Source organism: Lutjanus erythropterus, chromosome 2 (assembly GCF_056507025.1).
Source record: "Lutjanus erythropterus isolate fLutEry1 chromosome 2, fLutEry1.hap2, whole genome shotgun sequence".
NCBI lineage: Eukaryota > Metazoa > Chordata > Actinopteri > Lutjaniformes > Lutjanidae > Lutjanus > Lutjanus erythropterus.
The window spans coordinates 11,368,324-11,396,322 of NC_139318.1; the positions used below are offsets into that span (position 1 = coordinate 11,368,324).

At 38.1% G+C, this 27,999-nt stretch overlaps 1 protein-coding gene and 1 long non-coding RNA gene across 2 annotated transcripts; both read left to right on the plus strand.

Annotated features, from left to right (window-relative positions):
* Window positions 1–1,233: 1,233 nt before the first annotated feature.
* On the plus strand, window positions 1,234–9,924 carry LOC146331185 (ADP-ribosylation factor-like protein 8B). The gene is made up of 7 exons (XM_084727978.1): window positions 1,234–1,440; window positions 5,137–5,217; window positions 5,339–5,412; window positions 5,682–5,775; window positions 6,220–6,287; window positions 7,856–7,926; window positions 8,034–9,924. Exons 1-7 carry the CDS (start codon window positions 1,318–1,320, stop codon window positions 8,081–8,083), a joined length of 561 nt encoding a protein of 186 aa, XP_084584104.1. The 5' UTR covers window positions 1,234–1,317; the 3' UTR covers window positions 8,084–9,924.
* A 9,972-nt stretch (window positions 9,925–19,896) lies between these two features.
* Window positions 19,897–27,348, plus strand: LOC146331186 (uncharacterized). The gene is made up of 3 exons (XR_014772428.1): window positions 19,897–20,085; window positions 23,207–23,306; window positions 26,997–27,348. It is a non-coding gene; the product is annotated as an uncharacterized LOC146331186 (long non-coding RNA).
* The last annotated feature ends 651 nt before the right edge of the window (window positions 27,349–27,999 follow it).

A 27,999-nucleotide genomic window follows, 5' to 3' on the forward strand; every position in this document is an offset into this window, starting at 1 on the left:
ATTGTTCGCCCCTTGGTAAGATTTACCCTTTGTTTCATGAAACATTTTTATATTTCATTTTTATAGCTTTATGTTATAACTGAGAAGGGACATTATTTTAAAAATTACACTAGAAAATGGAACATCCAGTAGTCATATGATACCACTTGGCTGAGCAGACATACGCAGATGAACTTATTTTTTTATTTCAAAACGTGTTGCAGTTAATATTCAACCGCTTTCTTGCCGAGGAGTTAATAGTAAATAGCTATGGCACTAACCATTTCTGCAAATGCGATGAAAAAAAGGTCCTGAAAGTCATTATAATGAGTAACTATAATGACTTAGTATCTCAAAATAATGACATCTCAAAATACAATGATTTATTTATCTCAAAATAATGACTCATATCAAAATAATGATCACCTTTCTCAATATAATGACTTACTTATCTCAAACATAACTAACTACTTATCTCAAACATAACTATGACTAAATGTTTTACAATAATGACATAAAATAATGAGAAACTTTCTCAAATAAATAACTTAATGTCTACGTCATTATTCTTTATAGTGTTTTCATTTTCACAAAGTTTCACAATATTTTGAGATACTAATTCATTATTTTGAGAACATTTCTTATCATTCTGATATTTTTTTCATGAGTTCTCATCATTTTGATATGTTAAGTCACTATATATACAATGTTTATATAAAATATATATATGTGTAAATTAAAAATATTTAAATATATAAAGAAAAATATTTATTTAAAAATATTTAAATATACACAGAAATGAGCAGGTAAAATGTAAAAATAAATGAATTACTCCTTTATATTTTGTTACTCTATATTTCCACATTTTTAATTTACTTATTTATTCTTTTATTTAATTCTTTTTATATGCTTTTACATATGTATTTCTTATTTCTTATAGTTTGGGGTTTCTAAACTAACCTACAAATAACCAACAATAGTATATAATATAATATAATATAATATAATATAATAAAATATAATATAATATAATATAATGTAATATAATATAGCCTTATATAATATAATATAATATAATATAATATAATATAATATAATATAATATAATATTAACCGTATACAAACATGAAATTGTCATCACAAAGGTCAAGTACTTGTTTGTCAGCCTCAGCTTCCATGAAGCGCGCTCCCGTGAGACTCATGCACTCAGAAACAGCAGCAGCAACACTTGTCTGTGGATCACATGACATGACAAAGCAGCTAGCTACTTCCTGTGTAGAGTCCTAGCCGAATCACATCCAGACGGCCGCAGCGACTGCGACTCCTGTGTCATACAAGATGCTGGCCCTCATAAACAGGCTTTTGGACTGGTTCAGGTCCTTGTTTTGGAAGGAGGAGATGGAGCTGACATTAGTGGGTCTTCAGTACTCCGGAAAAACTACGTTCGTCAATGTGATAGCAGTAAGTAACGTTAGCTAGCAGGCAAGTGCTGTCACTGTGGGCCCAGGCTACTACCTGGGAGAGGTTTTTGAATGCGTTACAAATTCAATTTAACAACATTTATAGGTTATATTTCCAAGCCTTTAGGCACAAGACTGTTTGACTGGGTACTGTTAGTATCTTAAAAACAGCTCATATTGCCGTGATAAGCAGCACCGGTTACGGTTTCCTTCAGTTGTTGTTTCGCTAGCTAGAATGACGAAGTTCTTGGTATGACTGTGCCTTTAATTATGAGAGCGGCGGTCATGTGAACGGGCTTGTCAGTCCTTTGTAACAGCTTCCAGTGTGTCAACATCAAGTATATGTTGTCAACACGGGCCAGTAGTTACCCCATGTTAACTTTGTAAACAGTCTGTGTTGTGTACGTCATGTAGCCAGGGTGTAACATAACTGAAGCGACCAGGCCTGGATCCATCATGGCCACAGGCTGCCAGCTGTCGGTATTATTAGAATATATTATAAATCAGCCCTGTTCAATTTCGGTTCTTATTAGGACCAGATTTTAACAATGTACAACGCGAAGTGTCTGGAAGTTTTCGTTTCCTATGGCTGACCTGTAAAGTTAGCACTGTTAATCTGTAAAACAATTCAGATATTTTCTTCGCTTTATTAGTTTTCACATTTGGAAAAGAGATATTCTGTATATAATACAGGAAAAAGCAATACAGCTTTGTAGATCTACATTAGAAGTAGGGCTGGGCAAGAATTCAATATTATATCGATATTAGGGCCTGACTGATACTGCATTTTTGTGGTTGACACTGATATTAGAGAGTTAAAAATCCAATATTGATATATTTATCGACTGATATTTTTTATATAGAATATATACATGAACACAATTTTTTGCAGTGATCCCTCAAAAGATGTTAACACTTGTGACAAAGATATGTAAAGGAAACAGGATATTGTAGAGTTTAACAATAAACTTTATTGTCCAAAATTATATCAGGTCACTAAAGCCATAAACTTGACTGGTATTTTTGTAATTATTAATAGGCTAACTATTAAAAAAAAGAAACTATGTATAAAACTGAATTAAGAAATATAACCAAATATTCCTAAAATGCTGTTTGTGAAGCTAACGAATAGAAACAATCTGCATTATGTTCTGTTCAAGAAAAAGTTTTCATAATAGTGCATATCAGACAACATATATCCTGATACTGACATAGACTGACATAGCTGTGATTGGCCAGTATCAGACCGATAATATCGGCTAACAGATATATCGGGCGAGCTCTAGTTTTCACAACTGGAAAAGAAACATTGTGTACAAAACTACAGAAAAAGGTAAAGAAAAACAATGCACCTTTGTAATCCTAAATTTGAAGTAGGGCTGGACAATATATCAGTATTATATCAGTATTGTGGTATGAGAAGACAAATATCTTTTCAGATTTTGGATATTGTTATGTTGTGATGTGGCATCAGTGATGTGTTTTCCTGGTTTTAAAGACGACATTACAGTAAAGTGATGCAATTTTATGACATTGCAAGACTGATCTACCTGCACTATCATTTGCCTTTATCTACATTACTGATGATTATTTATCAAAAATCTCACTGTGTTAATATTTCATGAAAGCACCAATATCCCTTCATGTTGCAATATTGAGATATTTGTCCAAAAATATGATGATGTTTGGTTTTGTCCTTTTTGCCCAGCTCTACCTCTGAATAGTTTAATATACAGCAATGCATCATATTCTATAAGACCATCATATACTATTTGAGAACTTACAGTATGTTGTTTTGGAGAAAACATTGAGAGATATATTGTATATCGCGGCATAGCATAAAAATGATCAAGATATTTATGAAACAGCCCAGCCCTAGTTAGAGTTAGCTTGTTGTTTTAATAAATCTCCTATTGTATGAGATCATTGTCGTTGGCTCCTGTTTTCTGTTTCCTTTCAACAAAAATATTCCTCTGTTGTTAGATCTACATTTATAGACTGTTGTCATGTTGCTAGCACTGGTAATGTAACATTAAATTTTATGATAATTGCCATCTTTATTGAAGTGTCTCACTTGTTTTGCCTGCAGCAGCCTTGGCTGTGTGCGGGGTTACCTAGGGTGAGAGTTACATTCTCTAGTTCAGTTTTGTTCGTGACTGTGCTTCAAGATGAGATATCACACTTAAGAGGAAGTAAGGTTATTGGCCACAGTCCTGTAGGCTCTTCCTTTCCGGGATTCATCACAAGAAAACACATTATTTTCCGGCTCTGTTGTGGTCATGTCAGGTGATCTGTAATTAGGTTTGAACAAAGCTGCCTTCTCCTTCACACTGTCATTGTAAGGCTGTTAGACCGGCCCCAGGCCGTCTATGTCCCACACAACCAAGGCTGTTAAAGCTATATAGCATATTTGGAATATTTTTTCATGCTCCTTCCTTGCACTTTTATGGGATGTAGGACTAGGTAGTCCTTATTAAAGCAGTTTACATTTGCTTAAGACTTGATCCCATCTGAAGAAAAAATGTCTTGGTTACAAAGCACTGGTTGGTTGCAGAAAGCCTGACTGGAAACTTATGTATGCTGCTGATGCATAGATGGCATCATCTTAACATGATTCATAGAGTAAAAGGGCAAGTATTCAGCTAGAGGCTTCCAGCAGCCAAAATTGCTTTGTAATTAAATCATTTCTTAATTTATTTTGACCCCATGCACAGAAATGACTCACATCTGTCAGGCTTTTCATGTGACTTCTGAATCAGATCAATCCATGTTTTAAAGAAATGGTGACAGATTAGTGACTACATACACATCAGTATTTGTAATACTATTATATTGCTTATAAACAGGGTGAAAGTAGCAAATTACAACTACTCATACTATTGTAGTACTGTTATGAGCATATTTTTTCGAGTCTGTAATTAAATTCTATTCTATTCTAAATATGCATTACAGTATGTAATTTACTTTTAACATTATAATTCACTACTGAGTATACCTGCAATTTGAATTGATATCCAAACCTTTCATCTGCATTTTTGTAGCCAATAAGGCTATCTGATCACAAATGGATAAATTAAAAACATGACATAAAAAAAGGCTGCAGCAGGCACACGATTGGGAAGGTGACTGTGGCCACTAACTAATCAAAACAACACAGGAGTAATTTAGACTGAAGATTTTGAGAAACAAAAACCCCTTTCATTTGAACACATGCTAGTAGACCTTGAACAATTAATCGATCAGTCAACTATTAAAATAATCTCCAATTATTTTTATAATCTTTTAATTGTTTTACTGTTCAAATTCTTCTAAAATTTGAATAATTTATAGTTTCTTTAGTCCTCTCTGACAATTTTCTGATTTTTTTTAATGATTAACCAAGAAAATAATCAACAGATCAATCAATACTGAAAACAATCGTTAAGTCCTGCCTTACCTGCTATTGATAATGCATTAAACATCGGACTACTTGGAGTAGTATTTGATAAGAATACTTTTTCTCTTAGTATTCTTTAACATCAATAGTTTTTCTTTTATATTACTAATTAATGTAAGTAATGTAACAGCATTTGTACTTTAAATTTTCAGGACTCTTTCCACCACTGCTCACAAGATAACTTGTTGTTTGTCTTTCAACAATGTAACCTGTGGTATTTACCAATATGACACCTTTTGTCTCATTATTTGTCTTGTACAGTCGGGCCAGTTCAGTGAAGACATGATTCCCACAGTTGGTTTCAACATGCGTAAGGTCACTAAAGGAAACGTGACAATAAAGGTAGGCTGGATGTTTTCACTGTTTAAATTAAATCAAGTTTACAGCGCATCAGTGCCTGCCTTCAGCTGTATATTCCACACTGCTATTATGTTTATGACTTTATTGTGCTTTCTTGCCTCAGATATGGGACATAGGTGGACAGCCCCGCTTCAGAAGCATGTGGGAGCGCTACTGTAGAGGAGTCAATGCTATTGTGTAAGTTTGTGGTCACACACAGTACAGCAAGTTGCATTTGTGGCCAGAAATTTGCAATTTGACTTCCTAAGCTCATTGGAAACCTGAAAACTGAATGGAAATGATATATACAAATAAAATACAATGCTTTCTCATGTTTGGCTTGGTATCTTGCCATATAATCGTGTGAATAAAAATGATAAACTCTGTGTCATAGTTAAGAGTTTGACTGTTTTAACATTTTCTTACCTAACAAAACTCTGTATTGTTATTTGTTTTCTCCTTTGCAGTTACATGGTGGATGCAGCAGACAGAGAGAAGATAGAAGCCTCCAGAAATGAACTGCACAACCTTTTAGACAAACCACAGCTACAAGGAATCCCAGTAAGAGACTTCTTTTGATCTTTGGCCCACAAACTTGTGATATTACGTCCTCAACTTGGTTCTTCACAGTGGTTGCTGAGGGTTGAGTGACTCCAGTTACAATCAGTGATTAAACTCATAATTAACAATCATCGCTGCTAATGGGCTGCAGTGACTCAGGCTTGATGACATTTCACTAAGTGGTCATTTGAACCCAAGCCAGGTTTTTTTTTTAAATGAGTTTTCAAATGTCTAAGCTGACAGGATAATTGACCTGACAGGGTTTGATGTGCGAAATCGATGGACTTCTAGCTGCTGTAACTGGACACCACACACAGACATTTTATTTTTGTCCAATAGTTAAAGAGAAATTCTTTAAATTGTCTGATCGCTCAGTGTGATAATGCTGATACATTGCTGAGTTGGATATTAATCAGCTTTTTCTCTTTTTTCCTCTTGTTTCAGGTTCTAGTACTGGGCAACAAACGAGACCTACCCAACGCACTTGATGAGAAGCAACTCATTGAAAAAATGTGAGGCACTCAAAGGCTGTATTTTTGTTGATAGGTCTGCACAAGGCTCAGGACTTAAGTATCATATAGTTATAACATTAAAAATCAGGGTCAGGAGTATAATGCAAATCATCATCCAAAAATTATTATATCAGACATTTTCAGTGCATTAAATTATCCACTAGGTTTGCAAATTTTGTGCTTTTTACTTAACCAATAGTTAAAAATGCTAACAATTAATTAATCAGTTAATCATTATTAATCAGTAAGATATGAATGCAAGTTTTTTCTTATATTTATTTTTTTAGTTTAAAGTTTAAATTTCTTTATTCACAAATCCACCAGCCAAAACAACGTCAAGTGAGGCGCAATTACTGCCATTTATATATAATTCTATTGAATTATTATTGATTAATGCATTTTTTAATCATTTTAGTTTAATATTTATAGGCAATTAATGATAATTATTAATATCCCTATTATCCAGTCTATGGCCAAACATGTGTAATACATGTCCACATAAGTGCAAAATCTAAAATACTTCCATGATTCATAAACATTTTGAAAACTTCCCAGAAGAGTCAAGACTATTGATAGCTGCATGTTAATGCCCACAGTGTGGGAATGAGACATGTAGTGTAGGTGAATCATTGAATCTATGAGGGGAACAGTTGTAATTTGAAGGTTCTTAAAATAAAACTGGACCCACATGGTAGAAATGCTGTAATTAATGGTAGGTAGAGATGTCCCGAGCCAATCCTAAGAATCTGTCTCTGGCTGATTTGGGCATATTTTAATGGATTGTTATGGGTTAAAATGTATGGAGAAGTATAGAATTTTATTTTAGCAACTTCATGTCTGAACATTTAAGAGTGATGTAGGGATGTTGTTATCAGAGAAGGAAACAGATTATAGCTGTGTTCATCAATGTTACTGTGGACAAAACAAAGCCACAAAAATGTAATTTTCAAAACTTTTTTCCAACTAATTTTCGGTTCTTATTTATAAAATAGGCTAAATGATATGTTGATGGAAAATAATATGACTACAGGTAGCACTGGTTAGTTTTTCAGAGATGTGTGACAGTGAAACACTGTCCAGATTTCTGCATAGGAATGTGGACTAAACAGCCACATCGAGTAAGATGCAAGCTTTCTTAGAGATAGTCTGACAATTGCAAATATGAAGTCTGGTTGGCTCAAGAATTCCAAATGCAAAGGAAAGCTAGATGCATGGAGGAGGGATAGGTTAACACTACAGTACCTTTCTACAATCTTCTGGCAACCGTTTGGCAACATAATGGCGTTCACAGTCAAAGTATTAATAGTTGGCTTTTAAAAGCATTTATTGATATAACATATCTAGCTATGTGTGCTCAGATGTCAGATATGGTCTAAAAAAATACACCAAAAAGTTTGGAAATTTTGCAATGGAAAATATGTAGGAACCCTGGGCCTACAGTGTTTAGATCAAGAAGCCGAATTGAGTAGTCTGCAGCTGTTATTTCAAGGTATCAGGCACATATTTGATCTACATTTAGATGATTGAGATCATGACTAGAACATCCTTTTTGTTTTTGTTTTTTTCAGGAATCTATCTGCCATTCAGGACCGAGAGATCTGCTGCTACTCTGTCTCCTGCAAAGAGAAAGACAATATTGGTAAAAAGCTGATGACATTTTGAATGTTTCTACATCCAATACAATTGTTTCATAATTTGTGGATCTACTGAGGTCATAAAAAACATCTTAATGTCTCCCCCTCGCAGATATCACACTGCAGTGGCTCATCCAGCATTCAAAGTCGCGGAGAAGCTGAAAGTGAAGCCCTCCACCCCCAGTCGCAGCTCTGGCCTCAGCCCCCCTAATGGTCATGGGTCCTTGACAGCCATCCCTTCCACTGCCTCTGTGAAGTAATCCAGCTCCCTCTGCTCACTACCGTCACCACCTGCACCACCCAGTACACTACCATAGATGTGTAGCCCCTGTACAGCACTACCGCAACCCCAACTATCCGGAGTCTTGAAAAGTTGTTTCAGTACTGTGCTAGAAGGTGGATTGTCCATACCCATCATGCCTTATCGCTGTCATCACGGACATGATCTGTGTCTGTGTACATCATGGGCGTTTTTTTCTTTTTCTTTCTTTTTTTTTTTTTTGTTTCGACACAAGAATCTAATTATGTCAATGGCTATACTAGGATGGAGCACCTCTTATCTCACATTCAGACGTCCGTTCTGTTGCCTGTCAACATTTGGTGTTTACGCCACAAGGTCGTGATTGTAGTTTTTAACTGTTTTTTTGCCAAATGACGATGGTTGCTTGCGCTAATAATGCCTTCAAATCCTGATAAAATCTTAGCAATGTAGCCTGCATCTTATTTGCCGGCATGTGGGAGCATCTATTTTATTATTAAGTGACTTAAATTAAAGTTTACACAAAACCTAAAGATGAATAGACTGAGTGGTTGTTTGTCTGAGGCAAAAATCCTAAGATAGGTCAGCGGAGTTTTAAGTGCCTTCGGCTAAGTGAGCGTTCCAATCAGACGGTTATTGCCCAATGCCACTTCTAACCCACTATTATGAATAAACACTTGGTACAGACGCAGCGTAAGTCCCTTGATTACACTTAACACCACCCCTCGACAATCTCATTTTATGTTTTGTAATCGCATAAACGCATTACGATGTCTGAGAGAAGACAGTACTGTAATAATGAAAAATGAGGAATGAAGTCATGGATGACAGGGAGCTGAATGAGAAAATGTTACATTTTGTTGGTTGATGGGTAATTCGAATGCTGTTTCACATGTAGCCTGCGACTCTTTTATGTAGCTTGACATGTGGGCTAACTTTCTGCTTGCAGTTCTCAGGTTGTTAGAGGATTTTTAAGACAGTATGGGTGTATCTGTTTCATAATCCCTGTTTTGTTTGGGTTGGATAACAGAAAGCCAGTGTTAGTTAGTCATGATGACTGAGCTCCAGTCCATTAGTTCAAAGCATCGGATGCTTGACATCATCCATGCCTTTGCCACGCCCTCGTCTGAATCCTGATGTCTTTTTGTCAAAGCCTTAGCAGCCCGAGGACAGCGCTGTCTCCTCTGAAAGCGACATATTGATTGACGCGTCTTTTCCTTTTCAGCGACGAGACAATGATTTCTCACAGGTTGGACCGCTGTATATTAATCTGCCCCTTGCTTGGCCAGTGCATCTTGATCAATTAAATTTTTTTCTATGTGTGTGTTGCTGGATCAGGATAAGTTTTCCCTTCTACTACAATACTGTGTGTAGGCCTTCATGGCTTCTGCATCTCACTGTAATGTTGTCTACAAACCCATCACACGCTCTCTGTTATCTCATATGTTGTTCTGTGTCTGTTGGTGATCGTCGTAATCCTAAATGTCGATTGTTGGGACCACAGCAGCAGTGAGGGGCTGTAAAAATTTGGGTGACCGTGTAGGTAATTTGGGGAAAGCTTTGTTACCTGTGTAATAATATAATAGCCTATTTGCAATTTGTATGTGCATGTGCTGAACTTATTCACATCCAATTGCAGACTTTGTAAATAAAAAGTTAGCATTTTTATTCCCACAAATGCTCCTGTAGATGTCATGCATTCTTTCCCTGTGATTGCTAATAAATTTGTTTTTATTTTTAAGGATTTCAAAGTGTGGCATTTGAATTTCTTGGTAAGGTAGTTGTTTTAGTTTGTCACCACTAGGTGGTGGCAGAGGACTGTGGTAGGATAATAATAAAGGGTGGGAGCTTTAAAGTCCACAGACTGTGAACTCTGAAGTTTTACCTCAAGTTCTCTTTTGGTGCGTCATGAACCTGCTTTCATCTTTTCATAATAGTGATTATTTGAGGGCTACATTTCTTTTCATGTCTGGCGAAGTCAAACTGAAAGAGATTAAAAATTCTGCTGAATATATACACAACAAATATATAAACAACACTTGTTTTTGCTCCCATTTTTCATAGGTTGAAGTAAAAGATATTACACTACTATGCACAGAAAAGCTTTATTTGTCAGATTGTGTTCACAAATTGTTTAAATCTGCATTAGTGAGCACTTCTCACTAATCTGTCCATGTGTCACGTCCTTGTCTTCAGAAGGTCCGTGCCTCCTTTTGGGTGAAAACAAGAACTGTAAAGCAGCCAGTCAGTATGTGTGTCGATGGCAAACACATCACAGGTTAGTTAATCATGTTATTGAGAAAATGACGTGCCGATTGTGCTGGTAGATGGAAGAGATTCACAAAAGAGTCTTAGTGATGGTGTATGTAAAGTTATTGCTGTGTAAAAATATGGCTATTTTAGAATGGAGTTTGGTTCAGCAATAACAAATCACTGTCTTTGTGATGTAAAAGATGACAGATGTCTGAAATGTTTTTCTTAATTTATGCATTTGAAACAGGATAGAACTAAGAATGTGTATTTATCGCCAGTCAAATTAGAGATTCTCTTCACCCAAAAAGATGCAGGGCACGACGCAGGTGCAATTTTTTTTCCCCAGAAGGGCAAAGTCATGACCCACCCTACTCTGCCTCTGATTGTCTTACCCTGATACCCTCACCCTATCCCTAACCAGTCACTGCTCATGCCTAAACCCAACCAACCCAGCCAACTTGAAGGCGAGGAGTATTAGCCAATCAGGGGCAGAGAAGGGCAGGTCATGACTTCGCCCTCCTGGGGAAAAAGCTGGTCACTGTATCCCTATGTGGAATTAGTGCCAATTAAATGTTTATTATACATTTTCAAGATCAAACTGCACTTATCTTTGTCACACCTACATACAAAAGAAGAATTTTTTACTGCTCCTTCATCCACAAAGAATTTGATAACGAGGCGCTCATCAGACAGCCTACCTGCATCCACGCCAGTCGCAGACCAAACTTTCTGCTGCCTTTGTAGATAGATAGGGTTCTGTATTTTCTATCAAGCAGCTATTGTTACTTACAGTTCCGATAATAGATGATTAACACCTCTCAGTGTTTCTTGGCAGAGAAATGGCTATTATGCACAGAAATGTAACACTCTGCGAAGCGGGGAGTGTGTCGCAAACTAGGGGGCAATAAAGGGAGCCGTGTTCTCACAGCTGGAGCTGCACAGAGCCGTCGGAGAGCAGGCCTGTGCTGTTAAAGCAGGAACACCTTAATTAATCTCATTTCTTAAACGCAGCGTTTAATGAACAGCTGCTGGCATTTATTGTATGCCAGCGCGGTAGTTAGAACGTGTGGACAGATGTAGGTGTTGTCTGATGGATTCCATGGGTCAGTGGAGACTGTGGCGTGTGTGTGTCCATGTGGGAACTTTATACACGTGTGTGTGTGCGTGTGGTTTACAACTGCAATGACCGCAAGGGATTAAGTAGTGGTTACAAATCTGCCACAAGGATTTATGTGAGGAGGTCGCGGAGAAGACCTAAAGGCGTGACATACTATTAATGTAGTTACACTCCATTACCAACAGGCTCATTATGTAATACAACATGTTTTGCACCTACCACCTGTCACAGCTACACTGCCTGCATTTCCTAAGAGCTCGAACTCGTTGGTCAGTCTCATGAATGACCATTCATCAGCTAAATTAAAAGACCCACTATAAACTTAATTATGGAATATTCCTCCAGACGTGATTCACTCCCTCATAGCTTTCACTAGACTTAACTAAAACAACCCAGAGCTTAGTAAATCCTCTCTAAAAACCTTGAGGGATGTCTTAAATCATGAGGATGTAACTCGACTTTCAACTGGGCTGCCCATATTGATATAATTAGGAATAGACAATGGTTAGTCTGCTGTATTATAATCCACTGTGGTCCAAATAATGTCCAAGTTTGAGCTTACTCTAAATCAATATTGAGCCGTATCTCAACATAAAACGGCTGTTTGACATTGTAAGCATCTATTTACCCTTCTGTCTGTAAAATGTCTGCCTGATGCACAGAAACGGTTCCAGATTGAAGCTGCTGTCGTTCACACTGACTGGGTCACTTCTGTCTTTCAAACTGCAAACAGCCCCGGACAGTTTCTCTCAACACTTTAGGAAGCCTGCGCTTTACTTTCACTCAGTTGTCTGACAGCTCTGGAACAAGTGAACACATCACACCTGGATTATGCAGCCTCATAATCATTTCTTTTACATACTGTCTACATATATTTTACAGTGAGAAAATATATGTCTGTCCAATCACAGATAATCTTGGAGTTCTGTTTTTTTCTTCTGGTGTATGGTCATACATGAATGTTTGTATCTCCATCTGTGTTTCTTCAGCATGCACATAGAAGTGTTAGTAATTGCTTTTTGTCATTATCTTAACATGAATACAAGTTTTATTTATTCAAGTAAACTAAACTTAAAAAACTCTAGTATTTATTTTCAGAACACTTCAGAACATTCAATTCAATCTACTCTTTTAAAAAATATGATCAGCTTATAATAGACTTCAAGAAGTTTGTCAGTGTGACTGAAGATTTGTTGGTTCGACTTAAAGCTACAACAAGGAGTTTTTAACTGGTTGTGGAAAAAGTCTCAGTTTAATACAGATGCCTCTGTGACCTACATAAGTTAACACGGCCATCCGCAAAACAATCGGCTGTTTCTATATAGTAATAATGATAAAGATAGTAAATCCACAAGCATCTCACTAAATCCCCTGGCTTTGAACATTTGGCTCAAGGTGAGGGTCATTTCATGTCTGATTTGCAACACCTATAGCTGTATGCGTTTTAAACTGCAAGATATTGAATCTTAAATTCAGCAGAGAATTACATACCCGATGCAATCTGACTTGGTGGATTCAGAAAATAAGCCTGGGTGGAGTTTTTCTCCCTACAATGTGTTTTTCTCAGCATTTCAATAAATATTTGCAGCATGAAAACAGTCATTCATATTTAAGATGTGATTTCACACTGGCCCGGGCACTCAGTTGTTTATATACCGCTGTTCGCCAGTGAGCCCTCTTTGTTCATGTGACAGCAGCGATGACATCAGAGCACCACCAGTGTCTTCAGCTGAGCTAACTGCGGGGTAATTTGTCCCGGGATCTCAAAGCCACTGTTTTATGAGACGTCAATAAGTTGTTAAACTATAGTTTGGGATTAGAGGTTTGAAGGCATGCAAGGGGTTTGAGGCATCTGCAAACACTTCATTCAGGTCCCCGTGTGGACCGTAATTTGGCACTAATCACTATGTGTGGAATGTCACATGATTCATACAGAGCTGCATGGCACATATCACCGTCCTTTACTGCTCTACACCCTGTAAAATACAGATGGTTACATGCAAACACACCCTGTAATATCCCGTCTTAATAAGACTCTGTAGACAAATACATTCCTCGACTTAGCTGCTTTACCCGGACGTTTACAGGCGTTTATTAGTGCAGATAGACCAGTGTTTGACCCAATGTGATTTCTAATTTAAACAATCTGAATGCATTTTTCCTCTGTCACATTTTGATTATTGTTATTTTTGTGCGGATTTCTTTTTAAGGGAAGTAATAACAATTTGAAATCTTGTTTTGAAAGCCAGTGGATCATTATTATCCCTGCCAGCTGCATGGCATTACGGATGCCAGTGAAGGTCTGTTGTTTGGTCTATCAATAAGCTCAATATCAATAAGGGAGTGATTGCAGACATAACCTACACTAGATGAGTGCACTCAGTAGACTGAAGATCCCTGCCAGGCAATAGATGGTGAAGCACCTACTGCAATGCCACCACAACTGCCAGCAGAGATTTGCACCAACATTAACATGTCCTCTGCATACACTGTCTCGAGCTGAAACAACATTTCAAACTGTAGCGGCCAGTTAAGAAGAGTGAAATGTCAGCTGTCAGTAGCTGTATAAAACCTGACCTGCAACTGGGAAATGTAAAAAAAGGTATTACGTGTATTTTTCTGTGAAATGGAAGTTCTCACTATACATGTGTGATTACAGTGAATAATTTCCAGTGAGAAACATGCGGTCTTCACCTAGAGACTATTTTTACAGAGGACTTTAGAGTACAGAGGACTGATACAGAGCTAAACATTATAATGTCACAGTGAAGATGACTTTTGACCAGTAACAGTGACCTTTCACCTGTGACCACCAAAATCTAATATCTATAATCTAATCTAATCTAATAAAGGATGCTCTTCAAGGTGTCCTTGTTCGATGGAATTGGGATGACCTGCAAACATAATGCCACTGGCATAAAAATGTTTTCAAGAATTATATGGAGGTCCTTCTGAATATATTCATGAATGTGCAAAAGAATTCGGCTGATTGGTCCAGTTATATTTTAGATTAGCTGAGCTGTAGGTCTATTGATCACACACACAAGTGATCACATGATCCACTCCCGGTTTACACCTGGCAGGGGTAATTATCTCAGCGACTAGTAGGGTGACCTAACGTTCCAGTTTTATCCTATTTTATCTTAAATGAATACTCTTTTCCACTTATTTGGTGACGCTAGTTCGTATTTTTGATCAGTTAATCAATAGAAATATCCTAAATGGTTGAAAACAAACTTGAACCATGTTTCCTGTTTTATTCTGTTTGGGCGTCAAACGAGAAAGTTTTGTACACTTTCCTGATATTGGATTTGAATTGAAAGTGATTGTGATCGGACATTTATTACAAAAATTACGCAATCACTTCTGTGAACCAGTTATAAAAAAAATCCACAGTTGTTTGTCCAACTCAAATGGCAATAAAACCTCTCTGCTCTCATTCAATCTGCCTCTTCTTTAAGTCTCAGCCAACTGAACAACGGGGAACTGAAGCTGTTATAACGCTCCAGAGTTCCTGTAATTTTACCTCATAGAACATGGAAGTTTCTGGTCTACCGCTGCCTCAATCCAAACTAATGTTTTAAAATACCAAAGTCACAATAACGCAATGAAATTAACTAGTTGAGGATGTGGTAGAATCACTGTTTTTGTCAAAGAAGTCTGTGATGGCTTTGAAGAGAGCATAGATGCATAGATGGTGACTTTATTTTCCTGTCAGAATAGGCTATCTGACAGCAAGCCAAAGCAATGACAATGTTCTAAATATTAGACTGATTATTGATTTATTGATTTCATTTTCAGGTAGCTAAAATCCATGTTGCTGCCAACCCTGTCTACAGCAGCACATGGCTTAGCTTCCACGTTGGTAGAAGGAGAGTCTAAACAGCAAAATGCACTTTCTTCCTTTCTAATCAAGTTGCCTTCTCCTGTTTCAAGCCAAATTTCCAGAGCTTTATTATTTATTTTTTGTTTGTTTTCTTCTAATTAGAAAAAAAAGCTGTCAACAAATAATTTTTATGTTTCAGTCTGGGCTAAAAAGGAAGAGCACAGGCAAAAGAGTGTCTGTGCTCAACTTTTAAATAAAAAAAAAAAGTTGATGTACTTTTAATTTTTTAAATGAGTACTACTCAATGTAATTAAAACAATCAGATGCCACAAATACTTTGAGTTTTGAGATAAATGATAGAAAGGTCGACTGAACACAATTACTTGCAGTGAGTAAGGTGAATAAAAATTTAGAGTTGCATGTACTGAAAATATTTGAGGTGGCATAATCAATCATTTTAATTCAACTGTGATTAAAGAGTACATGTAACACAAAACAAACAAACTTGAACCATGTTTCCTGTTTTATACTGTTTGAGTGGCTGCGAGCCAAAACAGAAAACCACTGTTTGGGCGTCAAACAAGAAAGTTATTTTTTATTTGACGTAAACCGTGACTTTCTCTTCTTTTTTTTTTGTGATTGTGGGAGTGCAGAAAAGCTGCTGAGACCTCCAAATGCAATAATTCCATTTCCACTCAGTGCGAGTAATCTTTCAGGTCCATTCTGTTATCCGGCGTCCTCTCAGATAGCCAGCTCTCCTGTGAACGCTTTCATACTCTCACCTCCCTGCCTCGGCTCCGACACTCTCCCCTCCTCAGATTCCATTAAAAAGCATAACTTCAGCTCCTGGGGCTCTGATCAAATAGGGCGGCTAATGCATTTTTCCTGCGTTTTGATTTTTTTTTCCAATGTACCTCATATTTACATATAGATTGAGTATTTATCAGTCTGCATTTTAAGGCAGATTCACTGTAGTCCACTTTATTAAACCATGTTGGATTTATGTATATTTAATGAAAAGTTGATGTAGGGAGTGTAATTCTTTGAACAAGGGAGTATACTTGCTATGTGGGGTGAATGGTAATGCATGCAACTGAACTTGTGAGTCTTCAAATGTCTTCGGTGTGGTTTGGTCAGTTTTTTTTTATGGTTTATTGTCCCTTACACCTCTGCTTTCTGTGCGCTACATTTCTTCCACCAACATCATGTGATTAAGAATATGAAATATCAATCTTGCATTTCTTTATGCTGCTGTAAAAACAGATGGAAATGAGATAGGTCATTAGCCACACCACACAAGTCATACAAGCTGGAGCAGGTTTAATGTGAGTCATATTCCCTGAGGTCACCTGCCATCTCTCTTCCAGCGGGATGCCAACCACACAGCTAGAGGGCCAGAGAAACAGTTCATTAGCACAGCGGGAGCAGAAGTTTGACAGACTATTAAATCCGGTTATTTCTTTTCTTGCAGAAAGTTAGATGAGGGGATCAATACCTGCTTCCCAAACTGCTGTGGCACATTCGGATGAATGTCAGAAGTTTTGGTTGGCCGTTAGGCTTTCAGTAAGTTGAAGCAGAACCACGAGTTGATTCTCCAAGGTTGGTGCCTTTTTTTCACTGCATCTGCACAAAATGGCAAACACGACATGTCATGTGGAAGTAAAAATATGGACAGCAAAATGTAGCTCACCTCCAATTCTCTCTGCACAATAGACCAGTCACTCTTTCCATGCCTTCCTTCCACCTGAGAGTCCACATACGCCAGAACAGCTGATCAAGGCTGCCTCGTTAGCATTTTGCTAGCAAACAAACTTGCCCTGAAGCTTTCAAACAAACTGTCAGTAGCTAGAATGATCTGCAGGGGCTGATGAGCTGTTTTATTTTACACACATACAATATGAGCACTTTGGTCATGTCTTGACAATTGGACTGTGTAATGTGAGAACAAGAATTGTGAGCTTTGGCTTTACGTCTCAGATGATTAACTTCAGTACGATTAAGCAACATCATTTCTAAAATTGTACAGTGTGTGCCCGAATTAAAAGTAACAAAACCTGCCTACCTGCACAAAAACGCAACTTCCTGGAGTCCCCACTGATTGCCCAGCAACCTTATAGCAATGACAAGACTCAAGACAGTCGCTACACTCCACCAAGAAACAGTCCAGCACATAACTTTCCCGAAAAAAACCACAAACTTGTTAAACACTTTTTGTATGAAGCAAAGAAATGACAAATAGGTGCTGGTATGCAAATTTTGTTAGCTCCAGACAGGGTCACTCCCCTCTTTTCCATCTATATGTTAAGGTAAACTAACTTGCTGCTGACAGCAAATTCATATTTAACGCACAAACATGTGAGTGGCATCAGTCTTCTCATCTAACTCTCAAAAGTAAAGCGAATAAATGTATTCAGAAGCATGACAGTAGTAGTCATAAATTCTTACACATTGGTCTGATTGTGTATTCATTAGTACAAGCACTCAAAGTTTTTGTCTCCTGTTTTGTAAAGTGACTTGACTTATGACTGTCTCTATTCTCTAAAACTGAGCCTCAAACTCATTGTAATTAGACTGGATTATCCATTAACATACTGGACCATGGGAGGTCTTTAAACTACACAGACAATTGTAAAAAGAAAAAAAAAACAACAACGCATCACTAAAATGTGTCTTTTCTGATAAATGTTGGTCAAATCCCTTCAAAGGGTGTCCTCACTGTGCGCTCGCAGTCTTCCTGGCTGGAGTCTTGAGGAATCCGCCGCTCATTGTTTGCATGCAGCATCAGGTATGAGTGTGTTCAGAGGACTTTGCAGGGGCCGTGTGAGTCCTTTATCCTCCAGTCACCGTGGCTTCAGGTTGACAATGGCTGAAAACCCCGTGGGTTGTGAATAGAGAGGCTGACAGGACAAATGGTGCGCTACAGGTTGGAATGTTGGGGGAAAAAAAGATTAACAATAGGGACAGAATAATGTAGTGCAAACAGTGTTGAATCAGTTTGTATGGAAGCATATTACTGCCAACCCAGATAAAAAAAACAAAAAAAACAAATCGGTATCACATTAGAATGTGAAAAGTTTGTTCGATGTTTGATGATGTTTTTCATGTTATAACAATGTTTTCATGTTATGACAACCTATAAACTCACGCTATAATAAACTTTTCTTGCTGTAACAATGTACTATTTATCGTGTTGTAATTTGAAATTTTTTCTTGTTATAACATGAAAACATGCTGTTATATCTTATAACAACATAAGGACAGACTTTATTGTACAATACAGTAATAAAACTTTACAAGCTGTACTTTGTATTAAATTAGACAAAAACTATGACTAAAACGTTATTTATTAGTCAGAAAACACAACTATACTTTAATTAGACACCATAACCTGACGGTACACTAATATGATGTACAAGTGGTACTTTGTATCAAATTAGACAAAACTAAAAATAATAAGTTCTTTATTAGACAGGATTAGACCCTTTATTAGACTTTCGTAGAGGGTAATTAGGGACACATTACAGCAGAATTGCACTGTAAACTAAAATCAAATATCTGGCTATTACTTGGAAGATCTGGTTCACATATTGTTTTTTAATGGAGAAGTAGCAGATATGTGATTTCACTTTAAATTATGCAACAGTTCTGTAGCATCAGTCTAGTAAGGGTCTGTCCCCGTGTCTAGGTGGCACATATCATGTCACCATCATGCTCGCATGACGATGGTACTCATACCACACTTAAGTGTCTGTATAGGCTCTGTATTGTCCGCGCATTTCCTGCATCCAGCAGGAAACTTCCTGTGCAAACTGCAGTTTTCCTTTGATATGTATGAATATTCCTGATCTATTTTCCATCCACATGAAGCATAAGCACTGCAGTGTGTGTGTGTGTGTGTGTGTGTGTGTGTGTGTGCGTGCGTGCGTGCGCACAGTGGGTGTGGATGAGTGCCCGTAGCTGCGCTCAGACCAGACAGGTGTTGGTGATCAGAGCAGAGGGAATAAAGTTATCTAGTGGAAGTGGCAGTTAATGCAGTTTGCCCATGAAAACGCTGCAGAAAAAGTCCAAGAAGTTCCTGTGTCTTGTTTCCAAACTTCTGGGTGAAGTCAAAGGAGGGTCTGTGGGATTAAAATAAAGTAAATTAAAATAGGCTTGAAGTCTAAATAAATGCTTCAGGGCTAATGCAGACAGCTACACTGATAAAAAATTAAAGTGTTTCTGTTGTGTGAAAACGCACGACTCAGATGCGGTCGAGACAGGAGATAATACAGTCTAATAAGGGCTCTAATATTGTCTAATAAAGAACATATTATTTCCAGTCTAATCTGATACAAAGTACGGCTTGTTACATCTTTATGTGTAACTTTTCATGTTATAACATGATACTGATCTGTTACTGTTTTTCTGGCGTGGCAACAATGGCTGATGTAGTTTTGAATGTCATTTTCAGTGTGTAAGATTTATATTTTATTCCCAAACCTATAGGTATAGTTTTTTTTTTTTTTTTTGCACAGAGAATATTTTACTTGCATGTTTGTGTTCCTCTGAGTGATGAGTCTGCCTGCCAGAAAGAGTTAAACATCGTTCCCACCGCCCCTTCTCCTCTAAATAAGGCCTTGATGAGACTTTGGATCCAGTTCAATGAGAGGGACAGATGTTCCCTCGGGCCAGATGGACTGGAAACCCGGTGACAGCTGGATTCAGACCAGGTAACCTGCCTTTGATATCAGCAGAACCTTTCCTCTGCAGGTAGCCGGCCTTGGCAGACAACATGAGGCCAATCAGATGGAAGAACAGCCTTTACCTTGGTCTGATCTTTTGCCAGGACACCTCCTGCAACTTTCCCAGAGTCAGAGCAGATACAAGGTGATCGTGCATTCATCATTGCTGCGCAGCGGTGATGAAGTTAGCATAGCTCCAGATGAAAAGAGATTCGTGAAGAGGCCTCCAGCATGTGATGTCATTTTGCGGGACAGGCCATGATCTGCTGCTCTTCTTTTGGTTTAATCCTCATGACTACATTTGTTTGAATTTTCTTGTCATTCATTTTTTTTTTATTACACGAGGGAAACCTGCACAGAACTGTCTCTTGAGCAACATGATTTACTCTTGCTCGTACAGTAGAAGCCACAGTTTTCCCCTGTGGGTTTGCTCTCCGTTATTAACTGTGAGAAGGCCGAAGTTTCGCTGATGAGAAACAGCTGTAGCCTAAGTCATCGCAGTCATAAGAACAGGAAAAATTTTGGCAACGTCCAACCACCTGCCTGAACATACACCCTTTTCATCCACAAGTGGCCTGTGGAGAGAAACACAGGAAAATGCGCCGTACAACAGTGAAGTCTTACCAATACATGCTAGATACTGAGTTTCGCTATGACGTCCTTTTTCCTTCCTACAACACGTTCATGTTTTCCACAACGTATCCTGTGTGTGTGAGTTTAATGGATTGTCCACTTTAATTTCACTGACTTGCCTGCAATGGTTTCCAAGTGGCAGTTTTGCTTTAGCATGTTGTCGTTGAGACATTTCCAAAGCAAACTTTCCAGTCATTAATTCCGTTGCCATGTTTTGTGTGAAGGATTGCCAGTCCAACCACCTCTATGTGTTATGGTGTAATTAAAGAAGTGTTTCAACACGATCTGATGAAGAAAAGTGTTTGGATACACAGGAAAGGAGATGAGGCATGGCAATCTGAGCCGAAGAAAGAATTACATTCTTTGACATAGTTAGCGTGTCCTTCACACTCACTCCGCTGCCAAGTTAAAAGCATTTCTGAGAGCATGATTAACGGTTGCTTATAGAACAACATTAGGGCACAGCATATGCACGTCGTTGAGACGAGAGTCCTTCCGTAAAGAAGCATGATGAAGCAGGACTGGAATGCTATTGTTTTACAGGAATGCTGTTTCCTTGCTGTTGGCATTTGACTCCGAAATGAGGGCATGTTGCTATTTCTGGTGGAGTGCGACTCAATGTTATTGTGCCAGGGTACAATGAGCACAATCCCCTCTGAAGGTGACACTTTGTAGAGGTTGGAGGTAAACAATAACCTGGTGTCCTAGGATACACAAGGCAATAGAAAGCCTTGATGTCAGTTCTAACGGAGAGGTCAGACTAGCTGAAATGTCACAGAAAAGTTCTCACACTTTGGTAGAACTGCTGAAATCTCTGTTAATAGCATTTTGTGAAATACACTCATGCAGTTTCTTACTGGAAGTTAAATTAGAAGTTTCTTGCCACTCTGATAACTGTTCAATATGAAGTTATAACCATCAGCCTTAAGGCTAATTTATGCCCCTCTTAATGTAAGCTTCCAGCGAGGTAACCGTCACTGCCCACATACTTCCATGCATCCGTTATGTTGGCATGGACGTTAAGCAATAGCCTGCATCCACTAGATGGCACCGTTCAGAGTCAAAAGTTGCCCCAAAGAATAAGAGTCAAAAGTTTCTGACAACAACAAACATGGCTTTATCATTTTAAAAACCTCTTTGCCCTGTGGTCATGTCTCGTTTGAACTATTGGCTGTTTCACTGCCCCTACGCCTACCAATGGTACTGCTCCATTTTGTCCATCCATAAGCTTTTAGAAATACAGTTAAAAAGATTGCAGAGTACAGACAGAAGACATCAGTCTGAGCCTTTACTCTGTCCAAAGGTAACTTTAAAGCTCACTAATTAACAAGTTATATCTCAGGAAAATATTGAAACCAAAGTGCAAGTACAAAGGGAAGAGGAAGTTAATGCGCCTGGCTGACAAATAGTCCTGCAAATAACCCCCTCTTTCAACCACAACTTGAATTTTGTAAACAAGACAGCACAGTCTCACAGTAGTTTGTGAAATTGCCACAAATATTTTATCTATACATTTTTGTGTACATAATAATAATACATAATTTTTCCTTTTTTTTGCGACACTCAGCAATTTCAAAATTATGTATTAGTCACACTTGTAGTCAAGTTAGCAATCAAAAATATGCTATGTCCAGTTATACTTTAGGCACCAAAACTACATGGTTAGGTTTAGGAAACAATGAGCTATGTTACCTTTAGACAGAGCCAGGCTACGTGTTTCTTCCAGCTGTTATGCTAAGTCCAAAGCTAAGCTAAGCTAACAGCTGCTGGCTGTAGCTCTGTATTTAGCTAGCTAGCTTTAACTAGATAGACATGAGACATCTATCTTCTCATCTAATTCTCATCAAGAAAGTTATTAACATATATTCCCAAAATGTCAAACTATTCAACATTTACTGTGCTGGATATATATAGTATTAATTAGTGGGCTACATTTGACAAGCTCAGGCAAACAGTTTATTCTAAGCTAGTTTTACATACAAACATGAGAGTGGTATCCATCTCCTCATCTAATTCTCATCAAAAAAGTTCTTTTCAAAAAATGTTGAAATGTCTTAAATATGTTTGAATATGTATGAAAATTGTTTAATATCATTCTTCAATAACAGACTCAGTGACATAGCCACATTCCAGTGACAGGACCATTTCAATAGTCACACACTTCCAGCTTTCTAAGTTATCAGAAACATTAACCAGATGCACTAAACACTGAGGCAACCAATGAGCTCATTTATGGGAAGGGTTCCACTCCACACATAACATTGTTTTTTGTATATTATGCATGTAAATTAATTTCTACGCTTGGAAAATATTAATAATATCTTCCAAGAGATTCTAACCATACTTAGCCCTGTCCCTAATCAATGCAGACATCCTGCTCCACGCCTGTCACAAGCAACTCCAACAGGCTAATTCTGAGTAAACAGGAGAGGATAATTATTGTTTGTTCTTGTGAAATTGGTTATATTTCCTTTAGAGCAACACAGAGACAAGTTCCTGGCTTGAGACAGTGACACACAGCTGCACAGACAGAGGAGGTTGTCCATGTGGAGGAGGTAGTGAAGAGACATTTCCAGGTAAAGGTGTTTGCACTGTATAATTACATTTACAGTGTTCTGTATTCACAAGATTCTTGGCAATTTAAAGTAGTTTTTCTGTGTGTCCAATCCTGTGGTTTTATCTGAAATCACATCTCCGTTTCGCTCTGAAATGTTGTTGCATGTTGTATCCACGCATCCTTTTTAAAAGAGACTTAGAAATGGTATTTTCTTTCATTTCCTCGTGACACTGGCTTTGTCTGCCTTTGTGCGGGCTTGACGTGTGGAATGTATTGTGTGACATTTGCAGTTTTCCATGGCTTATTGCTTTCCCATTATGGTATGAAGGTTCTCCAGTGTTGGCCTGCTGTCTGCAGCCGTGGTGGTCCACTCAGCCAGAGACGTGTGGTGTCCTTGCTATTGTCAAGCACCGTCTCCACCCTTTCACCCAGAGACGTGGCACCTCCACCTCTTAACAGGCTACGCGTCACACACTCCCACTAATCTCTATGCGTGATTCCTCTGGAGAGGGTTCACAGCCATCTTTGTTCCTCCCACCGCTGCTTCTCGAGAGCAAGAGGCGCTTTTGCATTCCAGCGGCGGCTGGTCATTGAGTCGTTTCCATTGAGGCGGGAGAGCATGGGTCCAGCTCTCTGTCTCCGGACTGATGGATGGCCTGTCTGACTTTATCTGAGCAGGACGGACGCTGCGTTGGCTGGGGCCCAGAGATTGTCACTCCTGACTGCTTTATCAGGGACTGACTTATAGAGCTGTCATCCTCTTGGAGCAAGGTTCCCAGGCACCTCGTCCAGCCATTCCTCCCCTCCTGTCTGTCATGTTGCCATCCAGGAACCTTGGCCTGCCTTCCCGCTTCTTTGACTGGCTCGACGCCTGCCTCCCACCCACCCAGGGACAGATACATTAACAAGCGTGTCTTGATTCATCAGCTCCACCCTTGGGTGTTAGGCAGCCTGTTGTAAGAGCGCTCTTTTGCCAAGCGGTATTAACTCCACACTTGTAGAAATAAGGGTTCCAGAAAGGTTCTTCCTGAGGGGCTTGGATTCTACACAGAACTGTTCTGAAGAACCTGTTTTTTAAGAAAGGATTTGTCAGCAGTTTTGTGTAAGACCAGGGTTCCATTAAGAACCCTTTTTGGAAGTTCTTGAGGGTTTTCAACAATCCTTCAAGGATTTCAACAGTCCTTCAGGAACTCTTTCATTAAGGGTTTGTTTTGGTACCATACTAGAAAAGGTTTCTCACTTTAACCCCTGGGGTATGTTCTAAATAAAAACCTTGGAATATAAAACTGTTCTCGGTAGAAAACCCCAGGTGGGTTCTTGTTGGTTCTTGTCAAAAAGTGGAAAAGTTTTGGAAAGAACTCCCAAAGAGGGTTCTAGGTGGAACCATAATAATGTAAAAGGGTTCTCTGTAGAACCTCTCATTGGGCCCTCTTCCACCCAATTATCTCTGGTTATTGAACTGGTTCTATTAAAAACCCTTGAAACCTTGGTGCTATCTAGTGAACCAGCCCAGTTGTGTAAATCATAAGTATCATCATTCTATGATATTAGAAATATTCTTTGGATGATGATACAATATTTACAGATTGAAGATACAGTTTAGAATAAATTCAACTTAAAGGTCTGCGATCGATATCAAACGACATCATGTATCTGTTTAACGCAATCGGTTAAATTTATGTCAACTAACACAAAGCAACTCAAAGGTAATTCAACAATTTTATGACTGAACTCTTCCAGGCATTTGTGACGGAGACACGCCATGGGAATTTCAAAATAAAGCATATCTTAAAGCTGACGATATAGATCAGTATTTTCACTTTGCATCAATAATAATTGATCATCTAACATTGAATCAATATATCGATCCCGGTTGATGTATTGTTATGCCCATAACTTTGACCAGTTTTGAGTGGAACCATTGTAATCAAGGATGTCATCAGCAGAGGGTAATAGGGGTGGCCAATAGGCCCTAATATAATTTCACTATATATTTGTGTATTCTGTGATCACAATATTCTTGATGATATAACAAAATACTGAAAAATATTTTTGGTTTAGAACTCACAGTACCTGCTCAGCTCTCCTCACAGGACTTTTGTCAGTCCTCATACTCAACTGGGAACTTCTGTTGACGTGAAATTAGATTTAGTTTTATTGCCGTCTTTTGCAGTAACAGTGTTCTTGCACTTATTGCATACTACTGTGGTTTGTTGTACATTTGATTTTTTGTAAAAAAAAAATTTAAAAAAAAACACAAATTATAATGATATATTGTGAAAGATTCGATATGGTACACCCCTGGTTGGCGTTGTACATTGGACGACAACTTGTAGAATACGACATGCCAACTTTGGCTCCCAAGGGAAACTTTCTATTTTGTGAGAAGCCACTCTCAGGTTCCATGCTAGAGTATAAAAGTTTTTACCAGGAACCAAAAGGGGTTCTCAGATAGGGACAAGCCAAAGAACCCTTTATGGTTCCAGTTCGCACCCTTATTACTAAGAGTGCAGATGTAGTGTGAACGTTCTTATTTTAGACAGAGATGGTCCTGAGCGTAGATAACTGATATATTTTTCACAAGATGTCCACTTGTATCATATCGTCCTCATCTTGTACAAACTCAAAAGACGTGATTTTCAAACACTTTTTAATAGCACTGCTGATAAGTTTCTTTCTCTAGTGTTCACACTTTAAATCCTAAGCGGAAAAAAAGAGAAAAAGATGGCAATCTTTCAAACATCTTCTCAAAGGCTGAGCCCATGTTTGAGCTTGCCATGAAACCACAGCGGAGTTCCTTCCTTATTCTCACTTTGATGAGCCATTGGAGAGCTTGGGGAGAAGCCAAGTGAAGTCTGGGGCCTCTTGCACATTCTGATGTTTTGTTTCAAACAGAGCGGCTTTTGTTCAACTGTCAGAAAGGAAGTGACTCACAGAGTGTCAGAGTGTGTTTAGTAACCACAAACACACGGCATGTGTTAATTTTTATTTAAAGCTGAGGTTATTTAGACAACAGTAGACTTGTGTTATATACTGTTTCTATGGGTATCATCAAAAAAGGAATTATGGGATTTTTTTGAAATGTGTATGTGTCAGTCTGTATTTAGTCTAAATATCCTTAAGATGAAACGGTTAACGTCAGGATGGATTTCAGGACATCCCAGAGGTTGAAAGATCAGACAGAGATTATCATCCCCAGATGTCACCTCTGACTCCTCTCAGTCAGCCGAACAGAACACTTGTCAGTGGCTCAAGTGACTATAATGTCAGTTCATCGGTTGGTTCAGACTGAAATATCTCTACAACAATTGGATGGATTGGCAGGGGTTCTCAAATAGGGGTCTGGGGAACCCCAGGGGCCCTTGGCACTCTGCCAGGGGGTCCATGAAACGTTTTCAGATTCATTCATTTAAATGTTAATGATATTAAAACATGTTCTTCTTTGTTGTGTCTTTCTTTTTTTTTTTTGCATAACGCTTCCTAGTTTAAAAAAAAATATATAGTAATTTTTAAATCTAAAATAGATTAGGCCTATGTTCTAATCTAATAATTTATAACTCTTAATAAATATATCTAAATTTTCCTCTTGCCAGTCAAGCATGTGCCATGGAATGTCAGTCTAATACACTACTCTTGTGCTATAAACTGTCTATATACTGTCATTCTCCCAATCGTACTGACTTTTGGTGATCGCTTGCTTTTCCTCCAGAGCCACCATGAGGTTGATGTCTCCACAATTATTGGATGTATTGTCAAGAAACTTGGTAAGCCTGCACACATTCATCACTGTGTTCAAAATTACTCCCTATTTATTATTACTTATGGAGGGTAAATACAGTGCACTATATGTGTTATATTTATCCTCCACCAATTTGTTTTAGTGTCCTATTTCTGAATGTTAAATTTCTGCCCTCAAAAATTCACATGAAGTAGTGTCCATAGCGTGCACAATACCTGGCAAGAGATGCAGAAGTATCCGCTGCTGTGTCCTTCCCTCAGGCCATGAGACTCCTTAATTTCTCCTCTGCACTCCACCTGCAAAATAGTCTTTTTATTTTTATTTCTATTTATATTTTTTGTGAATCATTATTTTTCTGAGTAGCAAAAAAAGGAACTACAATTGAATCTTGTATTACAACCTTGTGCTCTAAAATGATCAGTTGTGTGACACCTCATCAGTTAGTAATGAAAAAAAATGATAATGATTTTTAAGTGTTGAAAACCTCATTGTATGTTTTTTATTATTATATACTTACTTTTGATTGTCTGCTATATGAGGAGGTGTGACTTACTTTGAACAGAGCATTGGGCTTATTGTTTTCTTGACATGCAAAGATACAATAAACAGTTAAAAATACAGCTTTGTCATTCATAGTGCTCTTCTGAAGGACAGCAGCTCAGTGATCATCAGTACTTTGCATTAATGCTGATTGTGACCATCAAAAATTAGACAACAGGGACTCATCAGAACCACTCAGTATTTTTCACCCAGATGTCAGCTCATCAGAGTGCATTCAGAGTAATTTCCCCACAAGGCTTCCATGTTGAGAGTGCAAGTGGCTGCAGGTTGTATGAGAGTGGTTGTGCCTGGTGACGAGAAAGCTATTTTTCTGCCACAGTCTATGTCAAGTGTACTTGCCGTGGGGGATTAGGGGTCACAAAATTTGACCAATCATCAAATGCCCCCAAAAGCTAAAAGAAAGCAAATTAAT

Excerpts from the sequence above, each read along its gene's own strand:
- LOC146331185 (XM_084727978.1), top strand. The coding sequence starts at position 1,318 with ATGCTGGCCCTCATAAACAGGCTTTTGGACTGGTTCAGGTCCTTGTTT. Across the intron at positions 5,218-5,338 it reads AAGGAAACGTGACAATAAAG|ATATGGGACATAGGTGGACA; the intron begins GTAGGCTGGATG and ends TTCTTGCCTCAG. Across the intron at positions 5,413-5,681 it reads AGAGGAGTCAATGCTATTGT|TTACATGGTGGATGCAGCAG; the intron begins GTAAGTTTGTGG and ends TCTCCTTTGCAG.